The sequence below is a fragment of the Herpailurus yagouaroundi genome, unplaced genomic scaffold (genome assembly GCF_014898765.1).
Source record: "Herpailurus yagouaroundi ecotype Mexico unplaced genomic scaffold, PumYag 189, whole genome shotgun sequence".
Taxonomy (NCBI): domain Eukaryota; kingdom Metazoa; phylum Chordata; class Mammalia; order Carnivora; family Felidae; genus Herpailurus; species Herpailurus yagouaroundi.
The window spans coordinates 6,597,842-6,625,573 of NW_024412420.1; the positions used below are offsets into that span (position 1 = coordinate 6,597,842).

Here is a 27,732-nt window from a genome sequence, read left to right on the forward strand (position 1 = left end):
GAGAGAGAGAGAGAGATTGACAGCGAGAGGCAGAGTGAAGCAGGGAAGGGGCAGAGAGAGAGGGAGACACAGAATCTGAAACAAGCTCCAGGCTCTGAGCTGTCAGCACAGAGCTGGACACAGGGCTCAAACCCACAAACTGTGAGATCATGACCTGAGCCAAAGTTGGGCGCTTAACTGACTGAGCCACTCAGGTGCCCCAATAATGTACTATACTTAAACATCAATGCCTTCTTTAATTTTTGAAGCAGGCTTTGTATATTTTTTTTTTCCTTTGTGTTGGAAATCATTCTGTGTTACAGTGTGTTCACCCATGTTAGTACTAAGATATATAGGCTTTTACCTGAATAAATCCTAGATGTTGCACATCCTGCAAGCCCCTTGACAACTATATTCCTGCCTGGTGGGAAGAATTAAGTCTCATTCATTTGGTCATGCCCTTCATAGCTCACGGATGCTGGCAGCATATGTGATTAAAGTATATATATGAAACACTTCCTTGGAAATGATCTTCTATGAAAATGCCTATCATGTGGTAGCTCTGGGATTGATTCATACTTGACAGTTTTTGGTTATGGTAAATACTGGAAATATGGTGGCTTTCTGATTTTTATGACTGACAAACTATTATGTTTGCTTCCTATGTACCGATAGAAAACAGTAGATAGTTACTATAGATTGGCATTATTAAATAACTTCACTTCAATTCTCAGGAATGTGTTTAATGAAAAAGGCAAATACCCAAGAGTTAATTAATGTGCAGAAGGAACCATAGGAAAATATGAGATAGTTGAAGATTGAAGATGACAACAGATAATTGCTTTGTGCTTCTGGACTTCTGGTTACTCACTGACCTCGTATGCGCGTGAATATTAAGTTTAAACATGAATACTGAATTTCAGGTGTTTCAAAATGTTATATACACTGATGAAATACTAAATCTCTTTTTAAAAATGAATATTTGTTCCTTGCTATTCAAAACTAGCCCAAGATACTATCCTGTCCCAAGTCAATCACTGCAAAACCATGTAGTCTTTCTGCTTTTTTTATTCTGCTACTCTTACAGCCCAGTTTTAAACAAAAGCAAGAATGAGCTTTTAAAATGTAGATCAGATCAGGTTTCTTCTCCTGCTTAAAACCACCGACAGTTCCTATGACGCTCAAAATAACATCCAAACTCCTTAGAATGGTGTTCAGAGCCCTGTATGGTCCAGCTTCCTTTTGCATCTCTACCCTTAGCTCATGTTAACTCCTCTGTTTGCTCATATGTATCAGCAACTCAGAATTTCTCCTAAGTCCCTCCAATATGTCAAGATTGCTCCTATCTGACTATAGATGCTGGAGAGGATGTGGAGAAATGGGAACCCTCTTGCACTGTTGGTGGGAATGCAAACTGGTGCAGCTGCTCTGGAAAACAGTGTGGAGGTTCCTCAAAAAATTAAAAATAGACCTACCCTATGACCCAGCAGTAGCACTGCTAGGAATTTACCCAAGGGATACAGGAGTACTGATGCACAGGGGCACTTGTACCCCAATGTTTATAGCAGCACTCTCAACAATAGCTAAATTATGGAAAGAGCTTAAATCATCAACTGATGAATGGATAAAGAAATTGTGGTTTATATACACAATGGAATACTACATGGCAATGAGAAAGAATGAAATATGGCCTTTTGTAGCAACATGGATGGAACTGGAGAGTGTTATGCTAAGTGAAATAAGTCATACAGAGAAGGACAGATTCCATATGTTTTCACTCCTATGTGGATCCCGAGAAACTTAACAGAAGACCATGGGGGAGGGGAAGAAAAAAAACGGTTAGAGAGGGAGGGAGCCAAAACATAAGAGACTCCTAAAAACTGAGAACAAACTGAGGGTTTATGGGGGGTGGGAGGGAGGGGTGGGTGGGTGATGGGTATTGAGGGCACCTGTTGGGATGAGCGCTGGGTGTTGTATGGAAATCAATTTGACAATAAATTTCATAAAAAAAAAAAAAGATTGTGCCTATCTCAAGGTTTTCATACTTGGTCAGAAAAACTCATCCCATAGATTTTCTCCTGGCTGAATCCTGGCTCAAAAGTCATCTCTTCAAAGAGGTGTAGCATTCTCACTTATACATCACCTGGTTTTATTGTATGTACAACAGTCATCACTGTTTGGGATTGTTCACTTTGCTAATTTGATTGTCCATTTTTACCCTTACAATTTACTGAAGCAGCTTGACAGTAGGGACTTTATATGCTATTATCCCACTGCCTAGGTCACGGTCTGACTCATTGCAGATACTCAATAAATAGATCGTGAATAATGAAGTAATAAATCTAAATGGTTACTTCAAAAAAAATATTTTAAAGAGACAGAGTGCAAGCAGGAGAGAGGGGCAGAGGAAGAGAGAGACCAAATCTCAAGCAGACTCCATGCTCAGTACAGAGCCCAACGTGGGGCTCGATCCCATGACCCAGGGATCATGACCCGAGCTGAAACCAAGAGTCAGATGCTCATTTGACTGAGCCACTCAGGTGTCCCAATGGTTACCTTTTCTTTATTTCTTAAATTTTTATTTATTTATTTTTCAGAGATGGTGAGGAGCAGAGAGAGGTGGGTACAGAGAATCTGAAGTGGGCTCAACATGGACAGCAGAGAGCTCTATGCAGGGCTCGAACCCATTAACTGTGAGATCATGACCTGAACGTCAGGCAGATGCTTAACCAACTGAGCCGCCCAGGTGCCCCAATGGTTACCTTTTCTTAAGTTACGTATTTTTCTCTCACTTTTTTTTTCTGGAAGTAAAACTGTACTAGGAAAGAAATTACTTATTTCCTTGAAGCTAACAATAATTCACTCATTTAAAGCAAAATTAAATAGGGGCGCCTGGGTGGCGCAGTCGGTTAAGCGTCCGACTTCAGCCAGGTCACGATCTCGCGGTCCGTGAGTTCGAGCCCCGCATCAGGCTCTGGGCTGATGGCTCGGAGCCTGGAGCCTGTTTCCGATTCTGTGTCTCCCTCTCTCTCTGCCCCTCCCCCGTTCATGCTCTGACTCTCTCTGTCCCAAAAATAAATAAACGTTGAAAAAAAAAATTTAAAGCAAAATTAAATAACCCAAGCAGAGTTTCTTTCCCAGAGATCACCCAAGATTTGATATATTTTCTTAACAGAACATCACAGTAGTGACCTACTTTCAATTTGCAACAATACAAGAGAATATATGAGTTCACCATTTTCCTTGAATGGTAAGACAACACCAATATTTACAATGGGTATTATCTACCTCTAAATAATTAAGTCACTAGAGAACAGATCTACTTTACTACAAAAACAGGTAAAATTGCCTCCAAATGGCATCAGAGACATGTAAACTATCCCCTTATGCTTGGAACACCTTCTTCAACTCTAGGAGAAGAAATATATATATATACATATAAATAGCCATGATAACTTTATGGAGAAGCAAATACCATCATGCCCATTCTAAATAGTATAGCTGACTTTCACCAAAAATATATGACTTCTCTTTTGATATACTAATGTTAGCTTATAAAAATGTGTGCTGGGAGAAACAAAAAAAAAGCAGTGATAACAGTTTGAGAATCAGACTAAGTACAATGAGAAGATGCTATATCAAGTCTGAGTTCTGGATCTAAAAGAAAAAAAATCATAAAGTCCTACAAATGTTGCAGTACGACGTTTCCCCTTTTTCTCATAAAACCTTTTCCCATCTGCCTAAATAACTTCTAATTAGCTTCAGAATATAAAGACAAAAAGCATCTATTACTGACATTCTAATTTTAAAAGTTAAAATACTGCTAGTTTCAGACAGTAAGGAACACCTGAATTGATGCAGGAAGCTCCCACAGACAAATATATGTAATCAGATAGTCATTGCTTGGTAGGGGTAAAGTTCACCTTCATTTTCAGTTGGTTGAGTAAAAAATTATATAATTATTCAACCACTCTATAACAGTTGAATATCCATAATTCTGCTATTATAAGAAATGCTGTGATCCAAATACTTATATATGCATTTTTAAGCACATCTCTCATTATTTTCTTTGCAAAATACCAACAGGTAGGATTGTAGGGTTAAAATAAATGACCAACAAAATATTATTTTTGACTTTCAAAAATAGTTTTCAAATAGATATCTTAAAAGCTCCCGATATATACTGCAAAACTGATTCCCAGAAATGTTGTGCCAAATTAAATTCCCACCTGTAGTGGATGAGAATATTTACTTTCAACATTAATTACTGGCAGGCCCAGATGGCTCCTAAATTGGATGGATTTTTTTTTAATGCCTAATATATGAGTAACTTAAGAAAAGAAAGTGTATTCTCCACAGGAAGATTCCTGCTCCTTGCTTCCTTTGCTCAGGCATCATTTGGGTCCTCGTGGGTGTAGAAACCTTGGCTCCAGGTGCTCATCCCAACCCCATGAATCTCTGAAGCTTAAGAGCTCACTTATCATTACAGTTTTACTCTCTGTTCTTGGTGCAGGGAGACGTGAATTTTTTGGTTTTCATCTTTTAAATACACAAACATAATTTTAAATGTCATTTCTAAGTGTAGGAGCAGAATGGGGAGGTTTTGGCATGAGATCACTCTACCATCTTGGTAGATGGTAGTCTATTCTAAATCTTGACAGCTCTATTTTCTTGCTTTAACACTGTGGACTTTATCATGATCATATATTGGTATGCTTATGTATATATTTGTTTAAAAGATCTTGAATGAAATGTGTGTGTGTATGTATACACACACACACACACACACACACACACACACACACACGTTATGTATTTCTCTTTATAGAAACTTGATGTAGAGAACTCTACTCAGAATTGGATTTTGACCTTTGAAACAATGTGTGGACCCTCTGGTTGCACTGACATTTAACCACGTTGTTGTTGGAGTTACCCTCTCAAAGCTCTGGCTGGGGCTGGCCAGTGTATACTTGTGTTGTGAGTATAAGGATGATGCAGTAGTCTGAGGGGAGTGAGAGGTGAGCCAAGACCAGAGGTGGCTGTGAAGAGTGGGATGGCATTTGGTGCAGAAGCCACTGTTCTGGGCTCCCTTTGCATTTAAAGTGTCCTGTGTGCCCCAGTGCATGTCGATGCGTGTGCGCATGTCACTGTGTGTCTTTGCTGCCTAAGAGACCAAGCCCCAGTCAGCTTTCCGCTTGACACAGAATCTGTGTGAATCCTGAGGATTCCAAAAATGCCATTGACTCACCAAGATAAAAGAGGAAAAAGAGTCCATCTGCCCCCCTGGTGAGTCTTTGGCTTTATTCATTACCCCTTCAAATCAGAATGCATTAAGGACTGTCCTCCGGCCAGAAGGACCTCCAATTATCCCATAATTGCCACTGTTGTTAAGCAGGGGGAGTAACAAGTTGGGCATTTGTGCTTTCCTTGTATGTGGCCTCACCTGCCCTATCGAAGTTTTTGGGATTTGCCTGTAACTACAAGTGCTTTTGAAGATTTTTACTCTATTTTTATATTCCATCTATCATTTCCATGGGAATCGTGAAGGAAGGTGGATACCTGTGTTTGTGCTGCCCATCTACGAGGAAGTCAGTAAGTTCTTATTAAAGACCTCCTATGGAATAGCTGGCCAGTTATTATTTTATTATGTGTTTTAAAAGTAGAACTGCTTCTTTCTGCCTTTGTAACAGAAGTATTTTGTGAAACTAGATGTCAATCAAAGATTTAAGTTCAAAACAAGTAGTTATTTCAAATAAAGATTACACTAAAACATTATGATATTGACCATGTAAATACTGATGGAGATCGATCGATAGAGGCACCTGTAGGGGTTCCAATACTGATTGAAAATGCTTATTTTGTCTACATGCTATTTCAGTGGAGGCAGTACAGTGGAACAGACCAAAATTTTGTTATAGTTAGCAAAAAAACAACTGAAAGATAAGATGCTGATTGAGACATTTAGCCATGGTTTCCTATGATGATTACATTATAACTCAAAATTGAAAATAACATTATATGTTATACATTAAGGAAAGCTCTCATCTGTCATATTTTTCAAATGGATCCAAACTGAAAGATTTAGAAGATAGTTACTTAATACTTAGCACAGAGAAAAAGTAGTTTTAAATTAGCTGCTTTAGATGATAATAATGTGGTATCAGCATTAGCAGCACCAGCAGTAGCAATGTCCATTAATGAACACCTTATACTACCAGGTGCTCCGTTAGCTACTTTACATGTATCTCATTTAATCCTCCAACCCTGCCAGTTTAGATATTATGAACTCCACCTTTTATATGAGGAAAGAGGACCAGAGGTTAATTAATTTGCCCAATGAAGTTGGATGGCTAATTGGGGTATTCCCTGGGGCACCTCCAAGGATCATCAGAAATTCTGCAGAGCACTGTTTACATGGGTTCAAACTGTTCCTCGAGGATGCCTCCATGATTCACATAATTCTCCATTGCTACAGCTATCCCGATGAAAGCTGGATGGCCAGGTTTGCAAGGCTGTAAAAACCACTCGTGCCCTCTGTGACCCTACATCTAGGTTCTTAAGTTGGGGTTTATAAACACTCTGAAGATGGATGCAAATGTATATAATTGCACATGTCTGGTAACAGGGCTTTCTCCAGATTTCAGTAGCGGCCACCATCTAAAAAAGGTTCAGAAATATCTTCTAGATATTCCATCAGAGACTGGGTTTAAGCTATAACACCCAAGAAATCTGATTCTCATTTCTGAGGAAATCCCATTGTATAACATCCTAGATTATACTTATGTCAAGAAGAAAATAAAGGCAATTACCCAAGAGAAAATTCTGAATTGTAACTTGAAATAACCAGACAGTCACGCCAAAGGAAATGAGGTAGAGGCTGTGGCTGAATTATCTACCTCATGGTAGTAATTTTCTGCTTTCCATTACATATAGAAAAGCGACTGCATAAAGAGAAAGAAAATGAGCTGAGTTTATCTGAATTATCAACCTGAAAAAGATAGGTCATAAAAATTATGAAAGTACTGGGAATACATGCCAATGTTAGCAATTATATCTCTAAATAAATAAAAAAGACAACGCAGAAACTATTTGCTAGTTTAAACAGCAAATGAGGTACAATCTTACGACATAAAAAGTGCCAATGGAATTTTTCACTTCTCTTCCAAAGGAGTTCTGCTGAATTTCAAATATTTTCTTTGAATAATCATGTTTGACAAATGTAAAGGTTAATGTTAGCAAGGTAATTAAAAGTAATGATGGCATTGTCCACTGGGCTATGTGTGTGTATGCAGGTGTTTCCCCTCCATTGGTCCCACCCTAACTTAAAAATGTCTGATATTTTAAATTCTGAGTGTACACATAATACATTAGAAGTGATTATTTTCATCTATCCTGAAACCCACAGAATTTCTTCACATAGAGAGTTCTTATAGGGTTTTTGAAATATAATTTGATTTTTTTTTAATTTAATAGGTTATACAAAATTAAGAAAAAAAACCTCACTGCACAAATTGTGCATGGTTTCCAATTCTCTTTCTATAACATAGTTTTGAAGTTAAAAGTTACCCCATAGGGTCTTTGAATAGTATCCTCTACAAAGCCAAACCATTTACTAGACAGGACTTTACTCAAAACTTATTATTTGGATACTTTGTGAACAAAGAGTTTTTTCTGTGCCTCTCTACATTTATATTTATATATATTTGATATCTCGTCCCCAGCATAGGGAAGATTAAGAGTGGCAAACAGAGACAGTGGAATGCTAGAGGCCAGCATAAAGACAACCAGCAGACAGACTGGCATCAAGAGAAGAGACAGAAGAACAAACAAATTAAAAGGGAGTCCAAATCCATGAAGAGGCAAAAGTGCTGGGAGACAGGAGGAGGGAAGGATGGAAATGACTGATCACTTCAGCTCTCCCCAAGGATCTCCCTGTCTGCTGGGACACTGGCATTACTAAGCCTGTTCCCCTGCATCTCTTTCTAGCCCAGTGCTGACTCTGGGGGTGTCCAAGGACAGATCATGCAGTTCTTTAAGAGAGGTATTCTCCTGGCCCTGGCTCAGGAGGAAATGCCTGAGCCAGCAGCTCGGATGAGTGGGGAACTGGTTCAGCTATTCCATAGCCCTTTAATTAATTACCCTGCTGAGTGCCCCAGGGTCTGTTCCCAGTCTTCCCTGCCTGTGATCCTGGACATTTTTTTCACGGTTCTAGTTAACTTACTGTTTCAGCAGTTTTGTCTTTGATCTTTATTGTGTTTTGGGGTCTTTTGCTCAGCTGGGCTGTACCTTCCATTTTATTCCATCTGTTGTGTATTATTCAAAAATCCCTAAATGTTGGTTCTAACCTTCCAGGTTTCCAGTGCTGTTGTGGATTTATTTTTCTATCTGTTCTTCCATTTCAAAGAGACTTTGGATGGAAGTCGAGGCAAAAACATGCCTTAATCAGCTATATTCTGTTGGAGGCCATTTCAGGCACTTTAAATAAATATTCTCCCCCTACAAGGAGTGTATCGAGATTTTTATCAATTAGCTCTCAGTTTTACTACAGGCAAACCAACGCATTTAACAAAATTAAACTGTCAAGCTTGAAATCTCCTTTTGTTTTGTTAAATGAATTACTGGGGGGAAAAAAGTGAAAAAATGCAGAAAACTTACAATCCATATCAAGTACGGCCCGAACAGATTTAACAAGTTCCTTAGATTCAAGTGCCAGTGTTGCTGCGATGTTACGTCCGTTCCTTCCCAGGGGTGTGAGGGAAGTCTGAGAAGCTAACAAAGCTCTTCTTTCACTGTGATGGCAATAATGCAAAGATGAGCTTATTACACAATAAATAACATCCATCTTGGCTGAATCTGAACTCTTAGGTACAAAAATATTTGTATTTCTGGGAATATTGAATTCTTACAGTCATAAAATGAAGTAATCACAAAACATTTCTGTTTTCTATTCTTCGTTATGTAACAAAGACATATTTAAAGAATTAGACTGACCTGATAAGAAGGAGAAATAAATCATTTGTTGGGCTTATTTTGTGAGTGCTTATGTTATGCTAACATGATGTAGCCTTTTATTTAGTTTTGTAAAAATTCAAATGAAGCACTCAGACGTAAATTTATTAAGCAGACATTTACTGTTACTTCTTATAATATTAAATAGAATTTCAGTGTGTATGTGCTCCTGAAATTTCTCTTAAGCTCTTCCATTTGTTGTCCCTAAATCTAAACAGCATTTATAACACTTTTTGGAGATGCAAATGTCACCTGAAATGAATGCACTCTTTTATAATTTAAAATGCTAGGTTTTACTGCAAAAAACCATCACATTAAAACTTTTATTTGAAAAGGGGCAATTTTAAACTGATGACAAAACTATTATTATTTATAGTCCATCTTCTTAAGCATGATGATATTCATTCACAAGGAGACACTAAAGCATCAATTCTCAAATTCAAATACAGAGCCTTTATTCTGTGTTGAATGATCAAGGCCTAAATTTATTACAGAAGACACAGATATTAGAAAGACTGAACCATACTGTACTAGAGTTTCAGTTTCTAAGACATGGTGAAAAGTTGCTTAATATTGTTTTTTAAAGTTACTTTTTTTTCCATGAACCAGTTTAAGTTTGAGGGCAAGCTCTGGCTTTTGAATAGTCATTTTTAACCTTCATTTTTAATACCAAAACTTCTGAATTATTATTCAAGGTCACAATGAGACCTTGGAGGGTGGGGACGGGAAATACATCTAACCATACAAGGGAATCTGATTGCCGAGTATTTTAACATTGTTATTGAAAATAATTATTATGAAATTCATGTTATCTTCATTTTATCTTGCATCATAAGCAGCATGGAGAGCAATGTCTGATCTTTCATTAGAATAAAGCATGACAATAAAGTGAGTTCAAAAGTATACTATTATCACATAAAGGACAGAGTAATCAAATTACTATGATGTACACCTGAGACTAATATAACATTGTAGGTCAACTCTATTTCAATAATAATTTTTTTTAAGTGTACTACCATAGACATTCTTCTAAGGTTAAAAAAAATGCTATGTGGAACCCTAAAATAGATAAGAATACAATGAATCATCATTTATTAAACTGGTGTTTTCATAGGGAAGGGCAGAGTTCTCCTGTCTGCAAGTATGCATTGCTAGAAGTAGAAGTACATTGCTAGTGGCAGCTTTTACAAGATGAGGGAAAAAAACTGCTCTGAAAATGTATAAACAGGAAACTTTCGTTTCTGTATCTCTCATTATGTATCACAATGACCAAAGACTTGCAGTTTGAAATACATAAATTGTATTAGTATGTTTGTAGCTCCTAGTAAGAAACTTTGAATTGGAAACAATCTGTGAACAGTAACAAAATCAAGGTGTATTCTCCAAATATGTATATTTTTTTATGTCTACTGAATGTTGAAAATGAAAGAAACCGATTGTATGAACATGTTTTATAAAATTGTTTGCCATAACAACTGATCTGCTGGCTTGAGACTGACCTTTAAAGTGATTTTTATTTATACACAGGATGCTTATAGAACTTCAAGGTAATCCCCTCTTTACAGAATTCCTGACAAAAACAATATAGGTGATTCCTACCTCAATAGAGTACTAGGTTACAGTGACTGACTAAATACCTCCAGGAATTTCTTTTACAGAAATGGGGTCAAAAACAACACGTCCTTGTATCTGTTTCCACAAGACATTAAAAACAGCATCAAATCGTTATGTAGCATCTTAAGGCTATTTAAGAGATTTCTAGTATTTTAGTCACAATTACCAAATGAAAAACGTAATCATACTCTACAGTAAACACTTAAATGTTCTTACCTTAAATTTGATAAAGGATAAGAATTATCAGAAAGTAATTCTTGAATAGTCTAGAGACAAATAAGATAGTAAAGGAAATATGTAAGTTTGATATTTTTAAAACATCTTTTCTTACTTAACTAATGTTTATAACCTCCCTCCTCCTTTCACTCCCAATTGATTAAAAGGTGTTTCTGTTATGTGGGGAAAAAAGAATCAATTACATTGACATGCAACGCCACTTAGATGTGTAATAATAGCTATGGAAACATTTCTTTATAGGGTAAATATTTATCAAATAATATTTGTATAGTATTAACAGTTTTGAAAAAGAGTTCAAAAAACATAGTATATATTTGGGACCATGTTATCCTGTCTGGATTATTGCTCTATTTGTTAGCAATAGAATCTATTTGTTAGCTGGTCTTTTCATTATTTATGCAATTTTAAAATTGGCTGCTGGTTAGCATTGCTGTTTTGAGCCCAGAGAATGTCTCACTAGCCACCAAACACCATGACATTTATCTGAGTGTCAGTCATATATAGATTTCTTAAAAATGGGCATAAGGTAATGTTAATGGGAAAATTTACCTCTACAAAATGAAGAAGCTTTTCAGTGGATGCCTCAAAAGTTTTTCGAGCCATTTCCGATTTTCGCAATTGGCAGTCGAGCACTGTGATTCTCTTTCTTAACTCCTGAACACTTTCCTGGATAGAGGTATCAAAAGGAGGGTCTTAAACATTTCTTTGATTTTATATCAGTGGCTCCTATGTTCAGTTTTTATTAACTAATATCCAACATTACCATATTATTTATTTTCTCTTAGTGTACTTATCTTCTGATTTGGGGAGGCACTTAATTAACTGTATATGCATATTTAAAAGTTAGACTGTATAGGGATGCTGCAAATTTTACAAGATAAGCTGCATATGGCTTTATTGATTCTTATAGTAAAATACATTTGAATTGAGTTTATCATTGTTTCGTTTTTGTTTACAACACGGCTTACCAGCTGCTGACAGAAATCACTACCAGTGTGGCGTAACAAAAATTACTGAGAATACACATATATATTTAATGTAATATGATATAATGTAAAGATGAGCCGGCAGAGAAGTAAAGGAAGCCTGTGAACAGTAAAAGAATCCCATTGACAGTAAAGGAATTTCATGAAGACAAACAACAATGCTGGGTGAACCTACTTATAAAAGAGAATGCTGAAACATAATTTGCTCTGAGGGTATATCCTTGGGCACACATGGCAAATGAGAGAACTTTAATGGGTGAATTGGAAAGAAGCAAACCTTACAGAAGTAAATCGATGGTTCTGATTTGGGTTCTGGAGAGGAAGTTAAAAAAAAACCTTCATGGGTCCAAACTCATGAAGGTTTGAGGTCATAATTTACATTGCCTGTGTGTCTTGTAAATTTATAAGCTGAAATTTTGGTTTAAATAAGTTCCAGACTGGCAGAAGCAAACACAAAACTTCAGTGGAGGGATATTTTCTCAACTCAGATCTCAAAGAATTTCTACATATAATGTGTCAAAAGAACAGGACCTCAGGAAATAAGCTACCATGAATAAAAGTCAGCTGAAGGAAACAAATTATATAAAGGAAACAAACTATATAAAGACAGCAGATATTGGAGTAATCAGATATAGACTATAAAGTAGTGTTTAATGAGTTTTAAAAATTAGGGAGGAATTTAAGACATGATAAAGGGAAAAATAAACTATAAAAATAGATCCAGATGGCATAAAAAATCAATCTTAAAAATAAAAATATAATCAAAATGAAATCAGAAACTCAATTTATGAGTTTAATATACAATTAGATATAGCTGAAAAGAGAACGGATAAACTGGAAGGCAGAGGTAAAGAAGGTTTTCATAATGCAGCAGAAAAATAAAATGGGAGGATATAAAAAAAGGAGAAGAGGTAAGGAGAAAATAACTAGATGAAAATATAGTATATACTCAATCTGAATTACACATGAGGGTTCAGAAAGAATGACAGAGACATAGCTCAGGATAACAATTTGGAGTTTTTCAGATATAACAAAAGAATGTTTCTCAGATCAGGAAACTCAGTGAATCTCAAGCACTATAAATAAAAATAAGTCAACACATGACTCATCACAAACTGCTGAACACAGATGATAAAGAGATCTTAAAATCATCAAGAAAGAAACAATGTATTGCAAAGAAATAACAGATTGGCTGCTGATATCACCATCATGGAATAAAGACACTGAAAGAAATTAAGTGCAAACTTACTTTAAATGTAGCAGACATGTATTTCAAGAGCAAGAGTTCAATAAAGATGTTTTCAGACAAACGAAAATGAAGAGAATGTGTTACCAACAGATCCTCATTAAACACATTTCTAAAAGCTGTACTTCAGGAAGGAAATAATTTTAGCAAGAAGGACTGAGATGCAAAAAAGAATGCTGGACACAGAAAATGGTAAAGAAGGCATCTATTTAAACAAAAGTTGACTCCACAAAAGAAATTGTGATAGTGTCTAACTTATGGTGTTAAAAGTCAAGAAAGAACTAAAATACTGATAAAAATAGAAATTAAGTAGGAAGGAATGATTGGATTTAGGTTTTAAAGTACTATCATATTTAGAAGCAGGGGAAAATTAGTGATTAGTTTTATAATTTGAGTGAAAATAGAATGTTAAAATTTCTAAGATAATCATTAAAAATTAGAAACAGAGTACATACCTTCTATAAACCAGCAGAAGGAAATACATGGAATGGGAGTTGGGGAACACAGGAGAAATCTGAACCGATTAAAAAAAAACAAAACAAAACAGACAAGGAGTACCTGGGTGGCTCACTTGGTTAAGCATCTGACCCTTGATTTTGGCTCAGGTCATGATCTCACAGTTCATGGGATCAAGCCCCAGATAAAGCCCCATGTTGGGCTCTGCACTGACAGCGTGGAGCCTGCTTGGGATTCTTTCTCCCTCTCTCTCTGCCCCTCCCGGCTCACACTCTCTTTCTCACAAAATATAAACAAAAAATAAACATTAAAAACCAAACAAACAAACAGGCAAGACATGGCACATTGAAAGAAAAAAAAAAACACAACCAAAAACTAAAGCACAAATAAAATGCATAAATTAAAGAGGGTAGAAATGAAGCCAATGGCATTATCAAATAAAACAGGGTAAATGGAAAGATCTTTCCAATTAAAGGTCAAAAATTAGTAAGATGAGGGAACAATTCAGCTATATGTTGTTTACCACATACACAATTAAAATGTGAGGACAATGCAAAGTTAAAAGTGAAAGGAAGGAAAACAGATACACCATAAATACCAAAAGAAAACTGTTGTAACTATTTTAGTATTAATCAAAAATAAATATTAGGGGGAATATAAGATTGATAAATTGAAGAGTCACAACATTCCATAAAGGATGATAATGTAATTCCAAGCCTATATATGGCTAAAAACATTACTTTTTTTTAAAAAAAAAGGGGGAGATTTTTTCTTCTTCTTATTTTTTTAACATTTATTTATTTTTGAAAGAGAGAGACAGACAGACAGAATGCGCGTGTGTGAGAGAGCACCAGTAGGGGAGGGGCAGAGGAGCGGGAGACACAGACTACAAAGCACAGAGCCTTCAGCACAGAGCCTGACATGGGGCTTGAACCCATGAGCTGTGAGATCATGACCTGAGCCGAAGTTAGACGCTTAACTCACTGAGCCACCCAGGCGCCCCCCCAAAAAAGGAAGATTTTAATGCATTTCTCTGACAAAGAAATTAAGATGACTAGATAAAAGCTGGACTTTACAATTAATGAATCTGATCTAGTGGAATATATAAAATGATACATCAAAAAAACATGAAGAATTCTTTTGAAGCTCACTTTGACCATGTGTGAACACTGGCTATACAGTATAAGCCACAAAGCAACCACCAACATATTTTGGAATCGATTATACTGTAGACTAGATTCTCTGGCCACAATGCAATTATCCGGTCTTTTGCTTCAGTGGTGTTTATAAAGACTCAATCATAAACATGTAAATTCTTTCCGAATTCATCTATATATTTAACTTATTTTCAGTAAAAATTCCAGTAGTTTTTTTCTTTTGGTTGAATTTATACACATAAAAGGACAAAGGGTCATGTAGCCAACATACTTTTAAAGAAAAAGAACTAGGCAGGATGGTCATATATCAAGATTCCCTATAAAAGTTATAGTAACCAAAACCTTATGTTATTTGTGCAAGAATGTACAAATAGACCAGTGAAGGAGAAGAGCGGGCCCTCAGAAAGATAAATGCAAATGAAATCTTGATATATGACAGACCTGATTTTGTAGATCAATTAGGAAAGAAGAGGCTTTTGAATAAATGGGGCTGGGATAGTTGGTCGTTCATTTAGTATAAAGAAAGAATAAAATGGATCTCCATCCCCATACAATGCTACGAAACCAATGACAGAAAGATCAAAACTTAGAGGCAGATATAAAGAATATCTTTGGGAATAGAAGAACTTGTAAAAGGGCACATAAGGGAAAAGACTGATAAGTTTGACTACATGAAAGTCAGTGTTTCTTTTGCCACTGGGTGAAAAGTAAGCCATGAATCTGAGAGAAAAGATTTTTAATAACATATAATTTAATATAGGTGTAGTAACTTGAACATGTGAACAATCACTACATATCAATGTGCAAAGGACAACCTAATGGGAAAAACAATTGAAAGTTATGAAAAGGCATTTCAGAAAACATAAATGCCTAACAAGTACATAAATATATGCTCAACTGGCTATCTGGGCCAGGGCAAAAAAGCCCTAGTTTATAGCATTTGGGGGTATAAATAATTCCACCACAGCTGATATGAAGCTACCAAACAACCTGATGTCACTGAATATGCAGTTGAGAAGATACGCATACAATCACCTATTGTGAGCCAGTGCTAGCTGGTCCCAACACACCCGTGGCTCAAAGTCATTAGTAATCAGGGAAATCCAAATTAAACCATAATGAGATTTACTTATTACACCTACCAGATTGATATAAATTAAAAGTAAATGAAAACAATGTGTCAGCAAGGATGTGTGGTAAATAGTATCTCTCATTCACTACTGGTGGGAGTAAAAATTGGCTCAAAAGCTTTCAAACACAATTAGGCATGACCTGGTAAAGGTGATCAATCATCATTCAACCTAGCAATTCCACTCTAAGGTATGAACCCAAGAGAAACTGTTATACATGTGGAGCAGGATATATACAAAAGTGTTTTTATCAACATTGTTCATAATAAAGAAAACAGAAACAATTGGACTGTTCATCAAATACAGAATGGACAAATATACTATAGTATATCCATTCAAGGGAGTACAAAAAAAAAAACAATGAAAATACATGAACCAACTATAAATTTCAAATAGATGAATTTCAAAAATAAAAGTTTGAGTGAAAAAAGCAAGAATAATACATGTAGGACCATTCTATTTATATAAAGTTGATAAACAGGCAGGACTCAACAACATTTACCAGTAAGAGATATAAACATATGTGGTAAAATGATCAAGAAAATGGTTAATATTAAATCCAGGAAAGTGGTAACTTCTGAGGGCAAGGGAGAAGATTGTAACTAGGGAAGGTCACTGGATCTTCAAAGGTTTTGGTAATGTTTTATTTCCTAAGCTGGGGGTAAACAGAAAAAATAAAAAATAAAAAAGCTAAGTAAGTATAGAGATAATAAAAGGGAAAACTTGAGGCACCTGGGTGGCTCAGTCGGTTAAGTGTCCGACTTCAGCTCAGGTCATGATCTTGCAGTTTATAGTTCAAGCCCTGTGTTGGGCTCTGTGCTGACAGCTCAGAGCCTGGAGCCTGCTTCAGATTCTGTATCTCCCTCTCTCTCTCTGTGCCCCTACCCTAATCATGCTGTCTCTCTCTCTCTCTCTCTCTCAAAAAAAAGTAAACATTAAAAAATTTTTTTTAATTTTATTTTTTTTAACGTTTATTTATTTTTGAGACAGAGAGAGACAGAGCATGAATGGGGGAGGGCCAGAGACACAGAATCTGAAACAGGCTCCAGGTTCTGAGCTGTCAGCACAGAGCCCAATGAGGGGCTCAAACTCATGGACCACGAGATCATGACCTGAGCTGAAGACGGACGCTTAACTGACTGAGCCACCCAGGTGCCCCTAAAAAAAATTTTTTTAAAGGAAAAACTTACAGTGAAAAAAACATAGTTACAAAATGAACCTGTGTCTTAAAAAAGAATATTTGAATCTACGTCCTGCAACATCTTGGTCAATGTCTCTTGAAGCAATCTTAAAACAATTAAAAAGAAAAAACTTTCCTTCTCTTTCTCCACTGGTATTGAGTTTGGAAAATGTTGAGATGCTCTTGTCTAATATTTTTTCTTTGAAAAATAAACAAAAGATTATTTTTTTCAGAGACACGTTAACGGCCAACTTAGAATCTTGTTAGGAGGAATGGCAGGAGACCCCATTATGCTAAAAAAGAGAAAAACTGAATTAATTACATTGCCAGACAACTTAGGACCAAAATGTCTCTCAGCTAAGAGCTGGAACAGAGAATTGCAAATAATCTATGCTTAAAAAAGTTTTTTGAATCAATTCATGAGAACTCTTTGAATATTATATTACTTAGAATGTATTTTTGAAGACTGTTGATTATCCCTCCAAAAGTAAACAGTTTTATAAAACTGTACTTTTGACATTTTGATTAATTCCCCAAATATTTTCAGAATCATGTTAAAGTTACTCACATGAACTAAGCATGGATCTCTGATTTCAAAATGTAAACACTGGGTCAAAAATAATAAATATATGTAGTATTTCTAAGTATTGTTGCCTTTTCAAGTAATATAACTTTCCCTTAGCCTTGTGTATTATCAAAGTAGGAACATCAGCTCTTTCGGAATCGGTTTAAATGGGCAGATGTGAGAAATGTATTAGTGCCTCTCAAGAGCTAGCCAAAGAAAATTTCAGATTTTCCTCTTCATTTTGCTTTTCTAAAACTGGTTTCACTTCCACTTGGTATATTTAAGGTATTTAACAGTTTTATGTTTATATAGATAGACATAAATTATTCAAATTTGCTTTATGTTTTCTTGAAAGTTGACTGTATTAGAGATGTAAACACCTATCCTAAATGAACTTGTTGAAGTCATTAAATATGTCTTTCAATTTACTTAATTTTCTACCTCAGTGAAGTAAAAATGTGTATGTGTACTATAGTTTTTGAAGACTTTTCAATGAATATAGTATGTATTATGTTAAAAAAATCATATAAAAAATTCCCATGAAAAAAGGATCACATTGCCTTATAAATAGCATTCAGTATTTTGCTATTGAAATTGGAGCCTATTAAATTCAAACTCAGTTTCTTCCTATTAATTATCTTGGCCCTGGGCAAAAATTATTTAACATTCACACTTCCTTGAGTGCTCTAATCAAAGAGGAAAACCCATCCCTAGACTCTCCTCCTCCCATCCCCACAAGGCAAATTAGCAAGTTTAGGAACAAATGGAGAAAACCAATGTAATCAATTAAATGTTAAATAGTTCTAGGACTTACTGCCTGAGCTGCACAATGTTGACCAATGACCCAAATAAATTTGGGTCACATGCTTTTTCATTCCCAAGCTATGTGGATAAAGGGAGGCTCACAACCTTCACCTTACCCCCCCATCCCATCACGACACATCATCCTATCATTGAATAATAGAAGACAAACACTGACCTAGTTTAGAAGTGCAGATGAAAAGAAAATGAAAACAGGATACATGACAACGGCAAGGAAACCATGGTAACTAAAAGAGAGGACGGTTTTGCTTACTTTATTTTGGTCCGAATAATCAGCAAGCTGAGCCTTTAGATCTGTGATCTCGGCCTCTAACAGATGGATCACTTCTTCATAGTCCATTTCCATTCCGTGTGCCTGTCGCTGTGCGGCTTCGGCAAGGTGAATCCGACTTCGCAGGGCTCTGGTTTCTTCAACAACAGCTTTGGCTTCCTGAGGATTGCAAAATTCATGCCATTGAAAAAAAGCCATGTTAAAAAAAAAAAAACATACAGTTTAAACAAAATATTTTCCTCCCTCTGGAATTATAATTCCCACACTTAATAGATATACATGTGTTCCTCACATATCAATGTGAAAATGAGTCTTCACGTTATTTTATTATGGACAGTAAATGCCTGATCTTACTTTTCCTCTGTTGATCTCCTGGATAATTTTCAGTATAGGATTTCCAACTTCACACAGCTAGCATAACATTTTGGAAATAAGGGAAGTAGAAGGGAATTGAAAATGGAGACTAGAATAAGAACTGGTTCAGAAGATAAAGAGTAGGCTTCCACAAAACTCAAGTAGGTGGTAGGGCTCATGTTCTAGAAAGGTGCTTACAGCTTCATCAGATACAGCTGAGAGATCTGTGGTGTAGCAGACTTCCCTGTGGTCCGAGCCCAGGACCCAAAGCTTATTCCTAGACATCAGTCTAACTGCTATTTCTCCCTTTTGATTTAAGCCAAAACGTGGAATTCAGTAGCAAAACATATAGCTATTTCTATAGGGTGCAATGCTCACATGACATTTTTGTCCTAGAAGATTCATGTGTCTTTTCTCATTTAACCTCTAGAACAGAGAAAGGCATTATTAAAAACTATTTTATACATAATTAAACAGAGGCTCAGAGAGGTTACCCATTCTGTCCAAGGACACATAGTATTGCCAGAGTTTAAACCTGGGTCTGCTAAACTCCAACATTAATGCTCTTTCACCTTTTTCCTCTACAACTAAGTGACAAAACAAATGACAAAACAAACAAACAAATAAAAACAAATAAAAAAAACCCAAAACTAGCTACATTCTCTACCTTAGGAAGAGGATGGAGTGACCAAAACCATTTGCGCTCTCAAAATGTGCTTTGGTGCTGGGTGGACGACAGTCCCCCCAGGACACCTAATATAATTTCACATGGCAGTTATTATACTGTAAATGATTTCTTTTTCTTTACTTGATGCAGAAATATCTTTTCTCTGCAATGGAACTTTCTGCTCCAATTGCCATGGCTAATATTCAACTATGGCTATTTTAATTTTCTCAGAGCTATTATAGGATGCTTGCTTTTGTTTGAGTCTAAATACGTTTGAAATGAAGGGAGAGTTAAGAATATGGACATATTTTTAAGGGTCAATTTTTCATTCATACATGCACTAACTGTTTCCTAAGTACTTATTATATGTCAGATTCTGTTTCAAGTACTGAGGACAGAGAACCTAACAAAACAGACAAAAAGTCCTCCCTCATGCACCCCCTCCCCCCCATTGACACTCTAGTTTGGAGAGATAGACAATAAATTAGGGATTATCAGTGAAGACCTTACTGAGAAGACATTTAATCAGAGAGCTGCAGGAAGCATGGAGGCATGAAGATTTCTCAAAGAGCTTTCTGGGAAAAGGAACCAGTTTGTGCAAAGGCCCTGAGGTGGAACTGTTCCTTGCATCTTTAGAGAACAGCAAAGAAGCCAGTGTGACAGAAGTAGAGAGTGGTAAGGGACAGGAAGAAGGGAGTAGTAGGACACAAGGAGTGAGGGCAGGGATGGTGTTGGGGTGGAGTGGCGGACCTTAAGAGGCTTTTGTAGGGCATCATAAAAACTTTGGCTTTACTCAGGGTGAGATGGGAAGTTATTGGGGAGTTTGGCGCAGAGAAACGATTATGATCTGACTTAACCTGTAAGTGCAATACTTTTGCAGATGGGTTAAGAGTAAATTGTAGGGAGTGGGCAAGGGTGGAGCAGGTGGAAGAAGGGGACAGGCATAAAGTAACTGCGGCTTGAACAAGGGTGACAGTGTTGGAGTTGGTGTAAAGTGGTGAGATACTAAATATAGTTTGAAAGTAGAGCTAACAGAAGACTTCATCATCATTAACAGCATTTACTTAGCAGCTAGCACATCCAGACAATCATATTATGTGATAAAAAATACAAAGAGGATAAAAGGTACCTTCCCTTTTATGGCTCAGTTCAGAAAATTAGGTATAACTTAGATAAGTGGAGGAACAGGGTGGGGCATGTTAGACAAAAAGACCAATGTGAACGAAGGAAGAGAGACAAGAAGGAATGTGGTACATTTGAAAAATGGCACTAGATTAATTTTGACTGGAGTACATGTTTCCTGGGAGAACAATGGATAAAAAAGGTTGAGGAGATACAGGGAAAGAACAAGCAAGGCTCTGGTGGAAATGGCATGACAGGCAAAAGAGCTTGCATCAGGTAACTTTTTTTTTTTTTTTTAATGCTTATTTATTTTTGAGAGAGAGAGAGAGAGACAGAAGCAGAAAGAGAGAGACACAGAATCCGAAGCAGGCTCCAGGCTGCGATCTGTCAGCACAGGGCACAATGTGGGGCTCGAACTCACAAACCATGACCTAGGCCAAAGTCGGACATCTGACTGACTGAGCCACCCAGGTGCCCCATATCAGGTAACTTTTAAGGCCTTTTGAACAGAAATTGATTTGAGAACAGAGTGTCTCAGAAAGCTAAATCTGGCAGCAGGGTTCAGGATGGAGAGATATGGCCAACCAACTGCCTATCACACCTCTGATTCAAAGAGCTCCATTTCAGCCACAGGAACAAAAGATTCAGCAGTAGGGAATACAGCCAACAGTATTGCAACAGCGTTGCATGGTGACAGAGGGTAATTACAAGCACAGCATAACTGTATGGTTGTTGAATCACTACCTTGTACACCTGAAACTTATGTAACATTGCATGTCAACTATACTCAAATAAAAAAAACCAAAACTTGGGGCGCCTGGGTGGCTCAGTCGGTTGAGCGTCCGACTTCAGCTCAGGTCACGATCTCGCAGTCCGTGAGTTCAAGCCCCGCATCAGGCTCTGTGCTGACGGCTCAGAGCCTGAAGCCTGTTTCGGATTCTGTGTCTCCCTCTCTCTCTGACCCTCCCCCGTTCATGCTCTGTCTCTGTCTCAAAAATAAATAAATGTTAAAAAAAAAATTTAAAAAAACAAAACTTAATTTCTTTATTTTTAAAACTGTCTTATAATAAAAAAATACTGTTACAAAGAACTATCTGGGTAAATAAAAGAACATTTATGAAGCCACATCAGTTGGTTCAGGCCAGGTGACCAAGTCACTGGTGTCACAGCTTCATCACCTTCACATCAGACTGCTTTTGTACATACAGGATGCAGATGGATATTGGCACTACTGTAAATGATTTACATGGACCAACTCAGCCAATCCACACACTGCTGCCTGAGGTATGTCTATTATTATACTCATTTAACAGGTGGAAAAAACTGAAGCACAGATACATTAAGTAACTTGCTCAGAAACACAAACCTAGGGGCTCATGGGTGGCTCACTCAGTTAAGCGTCTGACTCTTGGTTTCAGCTCAGGTCATGATCTCATAGTTCATGGGATCGAGCCCTGCATGGAGGTTCTGCACTGACAGTGCAGAGAAACTCTCTCTCTCTCTCTCTCTGCTCCTCCTCCCTCTACCCCGCTCATGCTCCCTCTCTCTCTCTCAAAAAAAAAAAAAAAAAAAGTCACAAACAGGCTAGGAATTGAACCAAGGCTGTCTAGTCACAAAACACAAAGTTCATGCTCTTGGCTACTATGCCATACTGTCTCTCCAAAAACAGAAAATGATTAAAAAAAAAAAATCACTTGTATTTGACAATATCGTGAGTGCCCAACCCCACATGAGCTTAGGATGTGACCATTACAATATACTGAAATACCTTCGAGGCTGCTACACTGTTCCCCCCTTTTCCATTCATTCAATCAAGCTAGAAAAAAATATAGTGCCACTGAAGAGAAAGAGGAGGGGCAGAGAATTCTCCATAGCTGCAATGAATAATAACTAATTTGATGATTTGTCTCCTTCACACTCACTTCATGCAGCTTTTATTCCCCTATAAAAACAGCACTTTTATTTTTGTTCAAAGAATGCTAGTTAATTAAATGAAGAATCTGGATGGAATTTATATAGTCATGATAGTTCACTGATGGTAATACAGTGTGAAATGCAGTTGGGTGGTAAAAGATGCAGAGGTTTTGATGCTGAATAAATTCATGCTATTTCTTTTGTAAATGTATAACTGTCGGGTTGGTAAATGTGACCCCTTAGCAAAGTTCTAGCCCAATTCCCACTGAATGGCTGTTTAAAAGATTAGTGCATTGAAATGATGACTTTTAGAGGAAGCAGTAAAAAAGAGACAGCAGCAGTGTGCTGTATTTAGCAATACAGGATCACATAAATCCATTTTTTCTTTTCTTCCCGGGTCGTCTTCTAATAAATAACTGCAAAGCCTCCCATGTCTGTAACAATTGAGCCTGAAATCCAATCAGGATAAATGCTGCAGCTAGTTCACTGATTTATTTTGTATTAGATAGAGATTAATTCAGTTTAGAAAGTTACAAAATAAAAGAGAAACCAAGATGTTATAGCAATCAGAAAAATCAACATAAGCATTATGCTTTTTCATACTAAGCAGTGTGAGCACATACACCAGAAGCACATATCCATATACAAGAAATCAAATCTCTGATTTGGCTTTTTTTTTTTTTTTTTTTTGGTGACACTGAGGAAATACCTTCAACTCATACTGTCCCATTGTAAAACGAGGATTTTCCACCTTACATTTTCACAATGAATCTTCAGGAAAGATCAGGCCAAATTCTCCTTTGACAAAAGAGACAAAGGGTACTATAAACTCACACAAAGGGCACCATAAGCTCAGACAAAAGACAATGTGCTATGTGTTTTTCCACCCCCACAAGGAACATGATGTAGAAGAAAAAACATGAGTGTTAGATGAGCTAAAGCTAGGTCAGAATCTTTGATGTGTAATCTTTCTTTTTTTCTGGCTATGTAATTCTCTAAGACTCAGTTTGTCCAGATGTATAATGGGAAATAACACCTACTTAATAACATCGAAACAATTCTCACAGGAGGGTTAAAGAAACGATTATAGTTCTTGGTACTGCTCTTTCCCATTCCTCTTTACTGGTTTTGAAAAATACACATAATCACCTATGTGATCAGAGGGCTAGACTAGACAGTTTATTAAGGGCTTTCCTGAGGCAATCAATTAGTAATACCAGTTACTGAACTTTAGAGAAGTTGTTTGGGAACATAATAGGCATGGGTCTTTTTAATGTTAGCAACAATTATGTAAAACATTTTCTTCTCCAGTTACGACTCCCTAAAGTAGGAGCAAGCATTAACAACAGTTGCACATTTGTAATTAGGCTAGCACATCCATGTCACTAACCTTCGAAATTCTGTAATTTTTAAGCCAATCAGTAAATCTTTCAAAATGTCAATGGGCGACAGGAGGAAAAAAAAGAGACTGCAAAGAGATATATGTCTTGGTGTAATGTAACTTACGCTACTAAGCCTGAAAGAATACTTCTCTTATCAGCTTCCTACATTCACTCATTGGAGAACCCTTGTTGGTCTTTGTCCCACTACAGCTTGCGAAAAAAGACTAAGGGTTACTGCAGGAAGAGGGCTGTTGAAGGAAAAGTGTTTAAAAAGCAAGTTACCTCTAGTTTCCTTATCGGATTTTTAAAACATGTATACCATTTCTCTCCAATGGATGATCTCAAAGTAATTTGCAGATATTCACAAAGGAATATGCAACTTGTTCCTTATTTAAGCATGGACGCACTTTGGAGAGGGGTAGTTAATTCACAGAACTTTCTGTGTGCCTCTGATATGTGCTCTCTCCTTTCTCTTTCCTTACTCCTCTTTCATGCATACATCCAGCCTACCATCCACTTCATACCCAGCCAGTTATTAAATACTGCGAAGTCGTTTATGATATATTTCCACCTATTCCTTAATCTGCATTCTTGCCTCCATGACTGATTCATGTTTCCATCACCTCATAGTTAGATACTATGAGAATCACATAAATGATCACCCTGCCCATTGTGTTCTTCACTATCTGCCCATTGTGTTTTTCACTACTGCATATTCTGCATACTTTTGAAGGATCAATTTTCCCAAAATACTGCTCACGTAACAAGACTGAGATAACCTTAGGTAGTATGATAAAATAGAACCTCAATCTCCATACTTCAAGGCTCTCCACTACTTGTTCCAAATCTCTATTTCCAGCTTTGGCACATTCAATTCTCTTACATGATTACCATATCCAAGTACATTACTTTCCAAATTTCCCAGACTAAACTCTCCCACCTCTAAGATGCTGTCCAGGACAATGTTCCTTCTGCTATGTATACACTTTTCCTCTTTTTCCTTCATTTGATTGTCTATCATTTAAAATCTACTTCAGATTATACCTTCTCCAATCTTCCCAGACCACTTCCGCTTACAATTTTCCCTCCTTTTATCTTTTATATCTGTTGTCTATAATTAATCACATACTACTTAGTATCTCCTATTGCTATCTTGAATCCTCATTAAAATATTAAGTATTTTACTGCCTGACTTCTAAAGCCAACGAGTCTTGATTGTTCAAATTAGAACACAAGCTGAGAGTAAAACCCTATCTAACATGAACAAGTGCTCCACTTAAACCATAAATATGAGATACAACTGAGTTGATGGTAAAAATGTCAACTTTGTTTTTCATATATAGTAACTGCCTTAGAAAATCTTATTAGGTAAGAAGCTTTCATAGGAAAGTTCTTCATAAAAGGTTTCAATTTTATTGGACTATTAGAATGATATTTCATTTGAATAATTACAATAACAACCATAAACCATGCTATGAAAAACACTTAATGAAAAGCAAATCACTTCATTATATTCTCTTTACATATACATTTAAAAATCCTTTCATAGTATTTATCAAGTAAATAAGATTATATCAAAACTATGTGGAATTAGGAACAGTTACACTTCATTGTGTTTTACAAATTTATTCTTAGTTTTTCATCACATAGATTTAAAAATTATGCACAGTAGTTTATCTTTCCCAAAAAGTAGTTTTTCATCACAAGCTAATATAATATATGCTCTCAAGGACTATATAATCTTAAAGGTCCATTCCAACTCCACCTGTATCCCTGCTTCTATGAATTATGTGCTGACACTTCTTTGGAAAGTGTGTAAAATGACAGACACTCATAAATCCAAGAAACAACGATTTTCTTCAGTTTGTAAGAAAAAACAAAATCCCCATTTTGCAAAGGAAGATTTGGTTAAGCTTTCTGGAAGAAAAGCAGGTCAATCAAATTATAATTAGCTCTAATTAACCCTCCCAAGAGCTGTCAGCTTCTCTACCTGCACCTGCCTCATTCTCCAAAAGGTGCAAAATTGAGCTCTGACTCTGAACATCAAAGAAAACCAAAGAAACAATTTTCAATCTCTGTCTATAAACAGAAGTCCCTAATCAAAGACAGACCCACAGGTACACCTATCTCATAAATTTTACCATGTAACTTGCTCACAATATAAATATTAATTTGTTAAAATCCAGTTAAATATATTTAACCCTAAACATGCATTTTCTAGTTTAGTGAAGGTTGATAGAAAGAAAAAAAAAAAACAAAAACAACTGTCTTCCTACTTCTCCAAATCTGATTACAAATGTACTGAAGGAAACATCTACAGTATTGGGCATTTCCTTTCCTAATCAGAATGTCAACTCTGCTCACTGAAACCTGCTACAACACAAAAGCTATGTTTTGGCTATTTAAACATTTAGAATTTATCTGGAGCTTGGGGTTTAACAAAGAGCTGGCTTTGAAACAGAAATATGTAACTTCCAATTTAACTTTTAGAGTTTTAATCCAGTTGGGATGGTAATTTTATCAAATTTTTTTGTTTGTTTTGGAAGAACCTGACCGAGAATTCCAAGCTGTAATCTAGATAAAAGGTAATAATATTCCTAAATTCATTTAGGAAGAAAAAGAAATCAGTGAGAACTGGTACCACAAATTTTGGGAAACAACAGTAACAACAGGAAAGAAAGAGGTAGGATGTGGTTCAAGGACATAGGCATATACCAAAATAGTTGGTACTGGCCAAAGAAGAGTTAGATAAAACATTCATTCACCCAATAAATATTTATTGACAAAGCAGCTGAAAGAGCAGATAGCCCCAAACAGACCCTAGACTATGTAACAGTTTAATCTATGGTAATGGAGATACCACAACAGAGTGAGTAGCTGCAACAACAAATTATCTGGGAAGACAAAAGTATAAAGTGTAGTTCCTCATTTCATACCATAGACCAAACAAAATAATTTCATAGATAGGTTAAATTAAGACAGACACAGTGAGGTGGAAAACCAGGTTAATGTGTATCTGATGTCTGGTAAGGAAGGGACTTTTAAGAAAATTATTTAAAAGGAGAAGGCACAAAGCAAAAGATCTGTCAACACAAAAACACCTGTATTAAAAAAATCTTTGAAAAAATTAGGAAGGGAATTTGTAGATGGGGAAATATTTACAACAGATTTGGTAGCAAGAGGGGGTAATAATTACAGTGTAAAGAGATCTTATAAAATGATGTGCGAAAGAGGAAAAACAGTTATTAGGAATATAAGAGAAATGAAGAGCCAAAAGGGATGGGGGGTGGGGGATAAGACGAAGGGCATAGGCTCAGGAGTGACAGAATGTCCCTAGCAATCAGATCAGGAAATGAGCTACCTTCAATATTAAAGAATTGTGATGGAATTCACAATTTCATCTGAAACTCATCACCACAGACAATCCTTGGTATCTAACATGGATGACAATGGATCAAAGTACAGTATTTTCAAATAGGGTGATTTATTTATATAGGGTTGGGTATGACTAGAGAAGTCTTGTTTTTCATTCTAAAACAGTTTGCGAATAAATCACTTAACACAATGTCAAGAGAGTCCCATATTGAAGTAAGAGTACTGAAAGTGCTTCTCACATAGTAAACTGCCAAGATAAGAGTTTT

General features: G+C 36.4%; 1 protein-coding gene across 5 annotated transcripts in view; it reads right to left on the reverse strand.

Moving 5' to 3' along the window:
• The window catches only part of STXBP4 (syntaxin binding protein 4), a 179,138-nt gene that overhangs the window by 61,610 nt on the left and 89,796 nt on the right, over nt 1–27,732 (reverse strand). For all 5 annotated transcript variants that reach the window (XR_005797464.1, XM_040497083.1, XM_040497085.1 and 2 more), the window contains 4 exons: nt 18,635–18,811; nt 11,389–11,505; nt 10,819–10,868; nt 8,635–8,768 (listed from right to left, as the gene is read on the reverse strand). Coding sequence is in view for 4 of the 5 variants with exons in the window: in XM_040497083.1 (XP_040353017.1) it covers nt 8,635–8,768; nt 10,819–10,868; nt 11,389–11,505; nt 18,635–18,811 (478 nt within the window). In the remaining variant the exon portion in view is untranslated. The remainder of the gene's footprint in view (nt 1–8,634; nt 8,769–10,818; nt 10,869–11,388; nt 11,506–18,634; nt 18,812–27,732) is intronic.